Source organism: Pseudorasbora parva, chromosome 13 (genome assembly GCF_024679245.1).
Source record: "Pseudorasbora parva isolate DD20220531a chromosome 13, ASM2467924v1, whole genome shotgun sequence".
Classification (NCBI taxonomy): Eukaryota; Metazoa; Chordata; class Actinopteri; order Cypriniformes; family Gobionidae; genus Pseudorasbora; species Pseudorasbora parva.
The window spans coordinates 21,623,692-21,635,875 of NC_090184.1; the positions used below are offsets into that span (position 1 = coordinate 21,623,692).

The 12,184-nt window shown below is 38.1% G+C and overlaps 2 protein-coding genes across 7 annotated transcripts in view; one reads left to right on the forward strand and one right to left on the reverse strand.

The window, feature by feature from the left end:
• LOC137038685 (zinc finger protein 155-like) overlaps positions 1-11,338 on the reverse strand; it is a 110,727-nt gene extending 99,389 nt beyond the window's left edge. Inside the window, exon 1 of the mRNA XM_067413481.1 lies at positions 11,335-11,338. The gene's annotated coding sequence lies outside the window, so the exon portion shown is untranslated. The remainder of the gene's footprint in view (positions 1-11,334) is intronic.
• The window catches only part of gapvd1 (GTPase activating protein and VPS9 domains 1), a 65,002-nt gene that overhangs the window by 26,549 nt on the left and 26,269 nt on the right, over positions 1-12,184 (forward strand). For 3 of the 6 annotated variants that reach the window (XM_067413469.1, XM_067413470.1, XM_067413472.1), the window contains exons 3-12: positions 813-1,080; positions 1,650-2,225; positions 3,604-3,690; positions 4,084-4,218; positions 5,435-5,627; positions 8,128-8,208; positions 8,809-8,963; positions 9,063-9,189; positions 9,518-9,643; positions 10,297-10,470. In XM_067413469.1, the coding sequence (XP_067269570.1) occupies positions 813-1,080; positions 1,650-2,225; positions 3,604-3,690; positions 4,084-4,218; positions 5,435-5,627; positions 8,128-8,208; positions 8,809-8,963; positions 9,063-9,189; positions 9,518-9,643; positions 10,297-10,470 (1,922 nt within the window). Of the gene's footprint in view, positions 1-812; positions 1,081-1,649; positions 2,226-3,603; positions 3,691-4,083; positions 4,219-5,434; positions 5,628-8,127; positions 8,209-8,805; positions 8,964-9,062; positions 9,190-9,517; positions 9,644-10,296; positions 10,471-12,184 lie in introns of all 6 variants that reach the window. The other 3 variants (XM_067413474.1, XM_067413475.1, XM_067413471.1) reach the window with 2 other exon arrangements.

Below are 12,184 nucleotides of genomic sequence, written 5' to 3' on the forward strand. Positions count from 1 at the left end.
AATCAAAATCAAAATAACTTTTTTAATGGACCTAAGATAAAGCTAACAATGATCAGTATTTCTTAACTAACATTAACAAAACATTATACTTTATGTACTAAATGTAGCTATTGCTCAATCTTAGTTAATGCATTAAATAATGAGACCTTATTGTAATTTGTAAGCCTACCTGTTGTTCTTTATAGCCCAATTCTTTTGCACTTTAATCTGTTTGAAAATTGTACTTTTACAGCTCTGAAAAATATCAAGAGACCACACAACATTGATTTCTCAATGAGGGGTCTCTTAATTTTTTTTCCAGAGCTGTATATATTTTTGGTGCATTATTGTATTTAAACATTCAGTTATTTTTGTTCTTACAAAAATAGTTCTTAAAGCTGTTATGCTATGGCAACACTTTTTTTTTTGCAAATTATGTCAATATCGTGATAATATTGTGTATCGTGATAAAACTTCATCAATTAATCGCAACATGAAAAATTGATATCGGCACATGCCTACCGCCCAGCTCTACCATCATTTACAGAATATTGCAGTACACTACCAAATGGTTAAATCTCTAGTCTTGGAGGCTAGAAGGCTAGAAGTCCTGCATTCAAGGTAGTGCAGGGTGGCCCCCTTTCAGTGGGGATTTTTTAAGTTTTCAATGCGGATATTTTGAATTGTTGTAAACCAACCAGCAGATAGTATCTAGATATTTCTTCATCTGAAATGCATTTGTACATTCATTCCAATGCATCTCCAGCATGATCAGATTTAATTACATGGTTTTCTGCGATCCACATCTCTGAATGTGTTCCTTTCCTTTCCAGTGTGGAGGCCTCTCCTGCGGAATGTTGTCAGCATGCCAAGTTTCTGGAGGACACACAGTTTGTGGATGGTTATAAGACACTGGGCTTTCAGGAGAGCATCTATGGGGAGTTCTTGGGCCGGTTGAGGGAGAACCCGCGATTGGTGGCATCCTGTCTGGTGGCAGGAGAGAGACTCAGTCATGAGCACACGCAGGGGGTCATACACACAGTCTTCACCTCACTCTATGGAAACTGCATCATGCAAGAGGATGAAAGCTACCTTCTGCAGGTAAAATGGATATAGATGTTTGTAGTGATCTGCAGTTGTACCAAAGGACTTGAATGTGTTTTTTTTAATAGTTAATAAAATGTATTTTTGTGTACTACTCATTAGCCATATATGTGTATATATGTTTTTGATTTATGATGTATTTTTTATTTTTATGTACATTTCCATTCATGCATTTAGCAGACGCTTTTATCTAAAGTGACTTACAACTGAGGAGTACATGAAGCGATCTGTCATGAAGAGGTGAAGAAATGCAAAAAGTGCCCCAAATAAAAAGATGTGGATATTTCTTAGAGTAAAAGAAACCAGAAAAGGGAGGGAAAAGAGAAAAAAAGAGGAGGAAGGGTTAGAATTGTTTTATTTGTTATGATAAGATTAAGTGCTCATGCAAGTGATTTTACTCTGGTCAGAGTTTTTACTCTGGTCTTTTGAAGGAAGCGAGTGATTCTGTCTTGCGCATCTTTGGTGTATGTATTTATGTGTATGTATTTATTTTCAATTGTATTTTTTTTTATTGACTTTATAATTTATATACTGTAACTTTATTTGTGCTCTCCTATTCTGACCAGGTGCTGCGTTATTTGGTGGAATTTGAACTAAAGGAGAGTGACAACCCTCGTCGCCTGTTACGTAGAGGCACGTGTGCCTTCAGCATCCTCTTCAAACTCTTCTCTGAGGGCCTGTTTTCAGCTAAGCTTTTTCTCACTGCTACTCTTCATGAGCCCATCATGCAGCTACTGGTGGAGGACGAGGACCATCTAGAGACAGATCCAGCCAAACTGATAGAGCGCTTTACTCCGACCCAGCAGGAGCGCCTGTTTGGGGAGAAAGGCACAGATGAGTACCGCAGAAAAGTTCAGGCAGAGGTGGAGGCCAATGAGGCCAAGCTCGTGGCCCTGGTCAACACCTTTATCGGCTACCTGAAGCAGAACACCTATTGCTTCCCACAGAGTCTGCGTTGGATTGTTTCTCAGATGTATAAGACGCTGGCACGGGTGGAGAGGTTAGAGGTCGGGGAGGTGAGGACGATGTGCACTGACTTGCTGCTCACCTGCTTCATCTGTCCAGCCATTGTCAACCCTGAACAGTACGGCATCATCTCAGATGCACCCATCAATGAGGTGGCTCGTTTCAACCTCATGCAGGTAGAGGATAATAGTTTTGCATTACTATGATTATTTCACTAAACAAATCTAATGTAATTACTTCAGGTAGTTAAGATGTGGACAGTCAATCCGCTATGCACTATAGAATCGCAATCGGCAATAGAATCGGCATTAGCTAGTACATTTGTTTTTAATATATTTATGATCTTTGTAAAATGGCACAGCTTTTTAACGTCAGTCAGTTAACATTAGTCAATCAAGCATTATATATTATTAATGATAGAACTTACTTGGTGATTCACTAAAACCTGGTAACCATGCATGAATGCATATGCCATTTTAGCTGAACTTAGAACTGGTGGTGGTGCTTAAGATAAGAAGTGTTTCTATATATAAAAAAAGGTAGTAGTAATTATTATTAAAAGATAACAATACTACTTTTAATTCTACTACTAATAATATATACAGCACACATATTGATGAATATTAATCACGTTGTCTGCATTCACTCAAACTGATTTGCTGAACTTATAATAGGGATGTAATAGATGTCATGAGCTCCAGCCAATGAGATATCCATTTGCGTTGAGAAACTGTTCTGCTTAAAAGCTAAATATTTTCCAAAATGAACTTATTTTGACAGGGCAATACAACATAGAATATCTGTTATATGTAGTGTGTCGATTCTGCGTGCTATATAAGACTCACTGGCTCACGTTCTCTCTTTGCATGTGTGCGAGAAACACAGTGCTCTCAGCATAGCCGTTTCGCCTTCACACTAGTTTACGGTTCGTCACATACAGCGCACCCATTGAGCTGAATTGAAATAGTACAGATCATTTGACAGAGAGTGAAACTCTTAAGTGATCAGAAAATATATCTATGCTAAACTTATAATTAGCCTCTTACCAAATACCCTGGGGATTAAAATCTAAGCATTAATTAGCCAATGGCTAATTATAGAAATTATTTACTCTCCCAGAGTGAAGATTTACTTGCATATGCAAGTGATTTACTCACATTGTAGAGGGTTGACCATATAACAGTATTACAGATTTGAATTTACACATTCACAACACATGCTTTTGAATGGTATAGGTATATGGTATTTAAAAACGCATTCAAATATTTATTAAAACAAAACATTAAACCAAATAAGCATATTAGACATTGGTATAATAATGCTGAAAATAATGCTTCAGCTTTGACATCACCGGTATAAAAACCTTATGTATTTATGTATGTGTTAAAAAGTATTTTTTGCTGTGAGGCTGTAGATTCTGCGACAATACGAGAAACACTGGTTTAAGTTTATTTTCTAAAATAAAATGCTTGTTCTAACAAATATTTAGTATGATTCATGTCTGTCTGTGTTATGAATGTATTTGGAAAAATAAAATCTAATTTGATGATTTAGGTGGGGCAGTTATTGCAACAATTAGCCATGTCTGATGCAGATGATGGAGATCCTCGACGTAAAAGCAGTTTATCAAAGTTTGATAAGGTAAGAATTCCAAAATATGAAGCTTCTTTGTCTCTGATTCTGAAACTATATCTATTAAGCATATTGCAAACTGGCCAGTTTACATTATAATAGGGTCACAATATTTGAAACCAACACCTGTGAAATTTCACAATTCTCTAAATGATTTGACCACCAAAATTAATATTCCTTTATTTTAAAGTTCAAGTCACAGATTAGCAAATGCCATCTGGGTATTCCGTATACAGAAGATTAGCATGCTGCACACAGTATATACGTGCCCGTTATGCAATATGAGTAGTGCAGTGCTAGTATACTATTTCAAACATTATCAGAAAATGTTTAATAGTTAATTAACATGTTCCAAGTCTTTTTTTGTTTTGCTAACTGCAGTTAACACTTTGGTCTTTTCAGACGTGTGTTGCTGCCTTTTTGGATGTCGTCATTGGTGGAAGAGCTGTGGAGACTCCCCCCATGTCGTCAATGAATTTACTGGAGGGCCTCTCACGGACAGTGGTTTTCATGACTCATAATCAGCTTTTAGCTCTGGTATGTAATGAAGAATGAGATGTGTGGAAGGACCTTAACGTCAGCTGACTTTTTATGATTACATCATCAAAAGTACAAATGAGCGAAATGGGCTGTTCACATGGTTGCAATGAAATGATATTCCTCTAAAACACAGTCTACAAGTTGCACTTTGACTCATTATATAAGACTTATGCAGTTTCACATCCTTTTCTTGGCTAATATATTATGGCTTTAGAAAAGGTTAGACATTTTTCTGAACAGCTCTGTTCACTGTTCTAAAAACAGTCTTCTTAGTTTAGCAGACATAGGGGTATCCTAAACATTGCCATATTCACATACTAATCCACCGTTTACAATCATGTCCTCTGACATGCATGTAAATAAGCACACTCGAACATTAACACTGACAGATTGGTTGCACAGTGGATTTCTGTTGTCTGTTGGACTGTATGCCTGTGGCTAGCTTAGGATAATGATATGGAAATAAAGCAAATTATTTATTGACTTCTAAAGCCACTTTTTTGTAGTGACAATTCAAAGATGTTAGATTATTGAAGCAGATGAGTAAAGCATTGAATTGTCCTCTTTTGAGAGCTTTTACATAATATTGATGTGCAGTAATTTGCAGTTTATTTGATCACAGTAACTAATTTAAAATAATCACTTTTTTTTATTAATTTGAGAGCCCATATTACAGTACTTTTACTCTAGTCTCACATGAGACTCAGATCAATGAAATATGAATTGTTCTGTTGAGCTTTTAAAAGAAGGTAAAGCAGACAGGCCCAAACCCGTCACGTCAGTAAAGCAGTAACAGTCATGCTGCATACTTGTACAGTCATAATGCTTTAACTCTTCCTGCCCAACCCTGCCAAGAGCCAATAACCCTCCATTTCCCTGTTTTTCTTCTCAGCATGAGCAGCAAGATGTTCATCATCACACTGTCATTTACAGAGCCAATTAGGCCGACTCCTATGCTGTTATTGCATTAGACTCACTGTTTGAAATTCACTAATGATGATAGCTGAATAATGAGGCCCACCTGCATTAATTACCAGCACTGATTAAGAGTGAGTTAAAAAATTACCTGAAGACATAAAGAAAGCTCACCGTACATCCTTATTTTACAGGATATTGATGCAAAGAAATCATCGGATAGCAATGTTGAGTGATTGTTTGCTAGTATGTTTGTACCAAATTAAAAATGTCTCTTAAACCTTATGTCTGTGTTCAGGTGGACTTTGTGCGTAGTGTCACTGCAGGCGATCAGCTCAGAGAAGAAGACCACCTGGCTCTGGAAACCCTAATAGCCAATGTACCTCAGTCCCGCACGACAAAGAGCAACAGTCTGGAGCTCACGCCCTCTAACACGCCCCAGCTCTCCCCAGCTACCACACCCGCCAACAAGAAGAACAGACTCCCCATTGGTATTTCATCTACATTAAATTTACTGCATGTTGGTTGCTGCCGATATTTTCAAGACTAACCCTCTTATTACAGAAAGTGCAGTCCACTAGAATCTGATTCAAGAATAAATTACTCGTTTGAGCTGGTTCTTTTAATAAATTGTTAAAAAATAATAATAATATGGAATCTATTATTTAATTTAATGAAACCTACTGAATTAACGTCTGACTCACTTATTGAACTATACCGTACGTATGATTACTTTCAGTGATGTTCATTTTGAAAGCAAGTTTTTTGTACTTAAGGATGTGAAACTTAAATCTTAAACTGGTTATTCATATGGCAGTTTCTAGGTAGATACACACTTGTTTTTTGTAATAAATTATATTGTATTACTATTTGCAAATGTCAGAGAAATGTTGATTTAAAATTATATATATATATATATCTTTTTTAATATAATAAATGCATTTCAATCAATGAAACAACTTTACCTAATACAGCGCTGAAAAAAAATTGAGACCACTGCAAAATTATCAGTTTCTCTGGTTTTACTATTTATATCTATGTGTTTGGCTAAAATTAATATTTTTGTTTTATTATATAAACTACTGACAACATTTTTCCAAAATTCCAAATAAAAATATTGTAATTTAGAGCATTTGTGCGCCAAAAGCAACAAATGGTCAAAATAACAAAAAAAGATGCAGACCTCGAATAATGGAAAGAAAATAAGTTCATATTCATTTTTAAACAACACAATACTAATGTTTTAACTTGGGAAGAGTTCAGAAATCAATATTTGGTGGAATAACCCTGATCATTTAGACTCACAAATATACCCATACAACTGTTTTTGTGGTTGAGGGTCACAGTGGCCCTCATTTATCAATCTTGCGTAGAAACGGGCGTATTTGTTGGCATAAGATTATGCTTACACTCATCTCACCGCCTGATTTATGAAGCTGTGTACGCAATACCTGCCCTTGATAAATGCCGCTGCTGAAAACGATCGCCATTAAAATAACACGCCCCTATATATTCAAGTTTCCGCCTCCCCACGCCCTCATTTTACGCCATGGACACACGGAAGACGGCAAAGAAGCGAAACTTCTCCGACGTGGAGATCGGGCGCGCTCAATCATCTCACTAGTCCACTAGTCAGGGAACTGATTAGGACATAAGTCAATGGGCTGACTCCCTGATCAGTGCCCTGACTAGTGAGATGATTGAGACGCGCCAATCAAGACCATCACCAGGGAAGTGGAAAAATATGAAATTGTTTTATTTGGGAGTTTAAAGAGTGGGATTAAAGGCGCCCACAATAACAAAATATGGACCCAAATTACGAGTATTGTTAATACTGTGGGGGTTGAGAAGTGCACTCCAGCAGTTTAAATAGCTGTTTGAATGAGAAATAACCTATCACAATGCATTATTTTACAGCACACGTTTTGAAACAATTAGCATTTAATTTCGGATCACGGCACATCTATTGGGGTATACAATAGTGATGATGTGATGTGGAAAACCATTCATTCACATTAATAATTGCATGACAATTTGTAAGATTCTTCTTCTTCTCCTTATTTATAATTTTTATTATTAATGACATTTTTTGTTATTTAGAAGAAAAATGTTGTTATTATTTATTATTATTATTATTATTATTATTATTATTATTATTATTATTATTATTATTATTATTATTATTATTATTATTATTTAAAAGAAGAAGAGTGTAATTTTTATTATTTTCTCAGTCTGAATTATTTTCTGTCCCAGTCCGTGCGCAGCTGCCGGACCTAACCCTGAAACGTCAGGTAAAGTGTACAGGCTCGCAACTGGAGGAATACATATGCCTACATATCAGATGCTTTGGTAAAGTCACACAAATTAAACATTGAAGTCCATGTTGCACAAAAACAAACACTGAAGTTTATAATTACTATGTTGTTGTTGTTTTTTACAGTGGGTCATAATATAGCATATCTTTGTCAGTGTGTTTTGTGGTGTTAGGAATATTTTTTTCTATTCCTAACTCAAAATGTGCATACACCACCTCCTGAGCTGGCATAGGATTTGAGCGTGCTGTACACTAACGTCCATATTGATAAATCTCAAAGTCACTGTGGTTTTGGGTGTACGCAAGGTGTACGCTGGAATTTTGGTGTACGCGTTTTTGATAAATGAGGGCCATTGTGTGTATTTTATTTATTTATTTATTTATTTGCATTAAGCATACCACTGTTATCGTAGCAATAATCTATTCTGTTCAAAATATATTGAAATTAATTTTGAGCATAGGAGGCATAAGCATTTTGGAACAGAGCTAATTTCTCTTCTGTGCAACCGACCAGACATGGACATTAATTGATGGTCTACTGGTCATTTACTAGTGTTTGCTTTACACTCATTTACTGATCTTTTACACACTGTTTATCTTATCCACCAACTCTCTGATTTCCCCCTTCTGTCTTTTCCACCTTTTTTTCTTGCCTTGCTGCCAATGATCATCAGGACAACAGTTGGCAGCCATAACGTGTTGGGAGCCCTCTGCCACTGCCCTGTCCGCTCATATACCCTTAGTAACCCCGTTTGGTGGGTAACACTGCTGCTCTACCGTGACCGACATGTACAAATACCCCCGTCCACACACAGCTTCTCACCTCTTCACCCATGCTTTGACAGTGCTCGCTGTGTCTGCCGTGTGTGTCCCTGCTATTCATTTCAATTCTCGCTGTAACACATCCAGGCTGCATTACTTGCCCCTAGCGATGTAAATGTAGTTGTAGTTGCTCAGACAAGCAAAACTGTTTATGAGCGTCATAAATTTGGTAAGATGTACCTGAAGCATATTCTACAATAGCTTTTTTTTCCAGTGGATTTGTTTGCGTTGTTTCCATTTTTTTTTTTTTTACCAATCCTGTGCAAAAAGTTTCTCAAAAAAAGAAATACAAAGAAGAGGTTTTATCATCCATACAAGTGGACATTCAAAATTTTCTAAGCAGTATGAACTTTATCAGATTCGTTTGTTCACTCTGCATGTGTTATTTTTGCAATTTGTTTAGAGATGTCTTGGAGCATTTATGAGTGCTAGTGCTTTTGAAGCGTTTTAGGCTTCTGCTAACATATTTTGCAAGCTTGCTCTCCTCTAACCCTAACAGTTTCTCTCCATTCCTCTTCTTCCTCACCCAGCAGGTTCTCGCAGCCGAAGCCGATCCAACATGGCCCAGGAGGGTGAGACTGAAGCTAGCTCCCAGGAGTCTCTGCAGGAGGTCACACCTGAGGAAGTGCTAGTCATCTCGTTCGGAACCTCACAACAGACCATACCTGGGATGATGTCAGAAAACGAGGTCTGAAGCTGTGGCAGTCAAATGTTATAGTAGTTAACAAGCACTAGTGATTATATAGATGGTGATATTGGTATGAGATTGTTGTGTCTGTGTCTGCAGGTTTTGACTTTGCATCTTGGAGATGGTGGACAAGATGCCCCTGTCGATGACAACAAACTGCACGGCAAGCCTGACAAAACGCTGCGCTTCTCACTTTGCAGTGACAACCTGGAGGGAATTTCTGAGGGTGTGTTTTCATCAGACAACCAGCAGATGGTCCTCTTGTACATAAACTGTTCCATATCCACCTGGCATTGTTTTTTTCCTATGGTCTTTGAGAAAAGAGAAAATTGTAAAAGAGTAGAAGAGAGAGATTAATATAGCAGACTTTTATTTTTATTATCCTTTTTTTTTATACAATCAACCCAGACATAAACATTAGTCAGTGACCTTTGGTTAATTAACTACTGTTTTGTATTTTTGTTAGAACTTTAGTTTGCAAGAAGTGTGCTGTTGGATAAAACTAAGTATCTAAATAGTATGTTAGTGAATATAATGGTGTGGCATGTTTGTAGGCCCATCTAACCGCTCCAATTCAGTTTCTTCTTTGGACTTGGAGGTGGAGTCTGTGTCAGAAGGAGGACCAGGGCCATCTGGTAGTAATGGTGCAGAGGCCTTGCAGCTACTGGAACATGAACAAGGTGAATTTGGTGTTGGAGTATTACACACACACACACGCACACACGCATGTCGTCTTTCCATGTTTCATGGGGACTTTCCATAGGCGTAATGGATTTCATACTGTACAAACTGTACATTCTATCCCCCTACACTGCCCCTGCCCCTAAACCTACTAATCACAGGAAACATTCTGCATTTTTACTTTCTCAAAAAAACTTATTCTGTGTGATTTATAAGATGTTTTCCTCATGGGGACCTAAAAATGTCCCCACAAGGACAAGGATTTCGGATATTGCCATCTTTGTGGGGACATTTTGTCCCCATAACTTAGGGATTACCAGACCCCCCCCCCCCCCCCCCCACACACACACACACACAAATAATTCCCCAGCAACAAAAAAAAGCGCATATACAAAAACTTTTGGTAACACTTTATTTTACAATGTCCTTGTTACATATGTTACATGTACTTACTAGTGTTAAAACAGCTAAACCTAAACCAAACCAATCCTTAATCCTATCCTTATAGTAAGTACATACTATAAGTGTTTATATATATATTACTCTGTACTTAAATATATAATTACATTTTAACAGTGACACCTTCATATAAAGGGTAACCAAACTTTTTGGTTAAAGATTTAAAACTTGGTTATTACTTTTGGTTATGTAGCCACTACACAGGATAATTTGGACGATAAACTGCGTAAGTTTGAGATTCGGGACATGATGGGCCTGACGGATGATCGAGACATTTCTGAGACGGTCAGTGAGACTTGGAGCACTGACGTCCTGGGCAGTGACTTCGATCCCAACATGGATGAGGACAGACTTCAGGAGATAGCAGGTATGAGTGCATATCACTGTAAATAATAATGTTTTCTCTCTTCCAATTTTATTGTATTGTATTTTTTTAGGATTTAAGTGCAAATGACACATTGACACATTTTGGAGTGAGAGAAGGTTCCATTTAGCATATAAGCCAGTAAATCCATTACTGCCACCTTGTGGTTAGCTGAACAGTTGTACCGTCCCCTATAGTAGAGCCCTAGTAAGTGCAAGTACAACAAACATTCAGATTTTTGTTTTTTAAAGATCTTTCTGAAGATGAAAAGCATGAAATGGTGCAATGTTATGCAAAAGGCATGATTTGTGAGTAATTTACAGCACAAGAGAACAACCTGATTTTTATGGAAGGCTTACTGAGGCTTACAGAAAGTTTTGGTCTAAAAAATGATTGTATTGAAAGGATGGCAAAAAAAGAAAAGAAAAAAAAAAGCAAACAGGTATTTGAAGCTGCTGGTGTCTCTGCAACCTCAACAACCTTATGTTGTTAGATTTACACAGACAAATCTGAATCCAATATTGAAAATGTAGGGTAATGAATTTGTTCCACCTATCAATTTTTAGTTCATGCTTTCCTGGATTGAGTTAAAATTTAGTTAAAAGGTTTTGACAAAAAAACTATTATGTAAAGTGATGTGCGGAACAACCAGACTTTTCATTTAATTCGATCATCATCATCAACCCCCCCCCCCCCCCCCGTCTCCCTGTCTCTCTCTCTCTCTCTCTCTCTCTCTCTCTCTCTCTCTCTCTTTTTCTCCTTCTCTGTCTTTCAGTTGCTCCTCCACCCCTTCTTTTTACTCTGTTCCCTGGTCTTCTGTGTTCTCTCTCTGTCTCGCCTCCCTCTCTCTGACATTCACACAGTCCCTGCAGTCTTATTGACCTTGGTTCCTTCTCATTTGCATCCTCCATTTTTCATTCCTCGGAATATGGCGTTGGGGGACTTTTCCATCATTAAGTGAATTTACAGCGATTTCCTTATGTGTTTTCTCCGAGGGATTGGGTTATGAGATACACATTAAATATCCATTAATACCTCATTATCCCACTGATAAGATTACCATGATAATGAGGCAGAAATTCTAATTGTTTCACTACTGCGGGTGCCACTCATTTAATCATGCACCTGAAAGACGGGCGGCCCAGAGCCCCTGCCTCACTCACTGTAAACAGGGCCAGCGGGGGAAAGCTCTCCTACAGGCCCACCAAACCTGCCCTTGTGTGTGCATGTATGTGTGCGTATGTGGGGAGACGTGACCTGCAGAGAGCTTCATATGGAGCACTCATGATCTCTGCTTCTGCCCGACCATCAAACGCCCCTGCATGCTTGCATGCACCCCCCCCGCCATGATAGCTGTTCACTCCCCCCTTCCCGCTCTCCATCTCCATTCTTCTGCCTTGTTAGGCGTTAGCTCCTGTTGGGAGTGTTTCGGAGAGAGGAGGCGCTGTGTGGGATGCTGGTTGAGAGAGTAATGAGGTTATGAGTGATGCTCGGCTCGATCCACACCTCAAAGTCACAACCCTGATGATGCCGCATGTGTGTGTCTGCGTCTGTGTGCGAGGGAGGCTGCAATTAACCTTTGGCCATCCCTGTCGTAGTCCGCCTACTTGCTGCTTTAGATCAGAGACGCCTCATATCCATGCGTTTATTGTATGTGTAGGGCTGGGCACTGGCATAAATTTCAGAATTCAGAATTTCAGTTCTAAAGTATGTGATT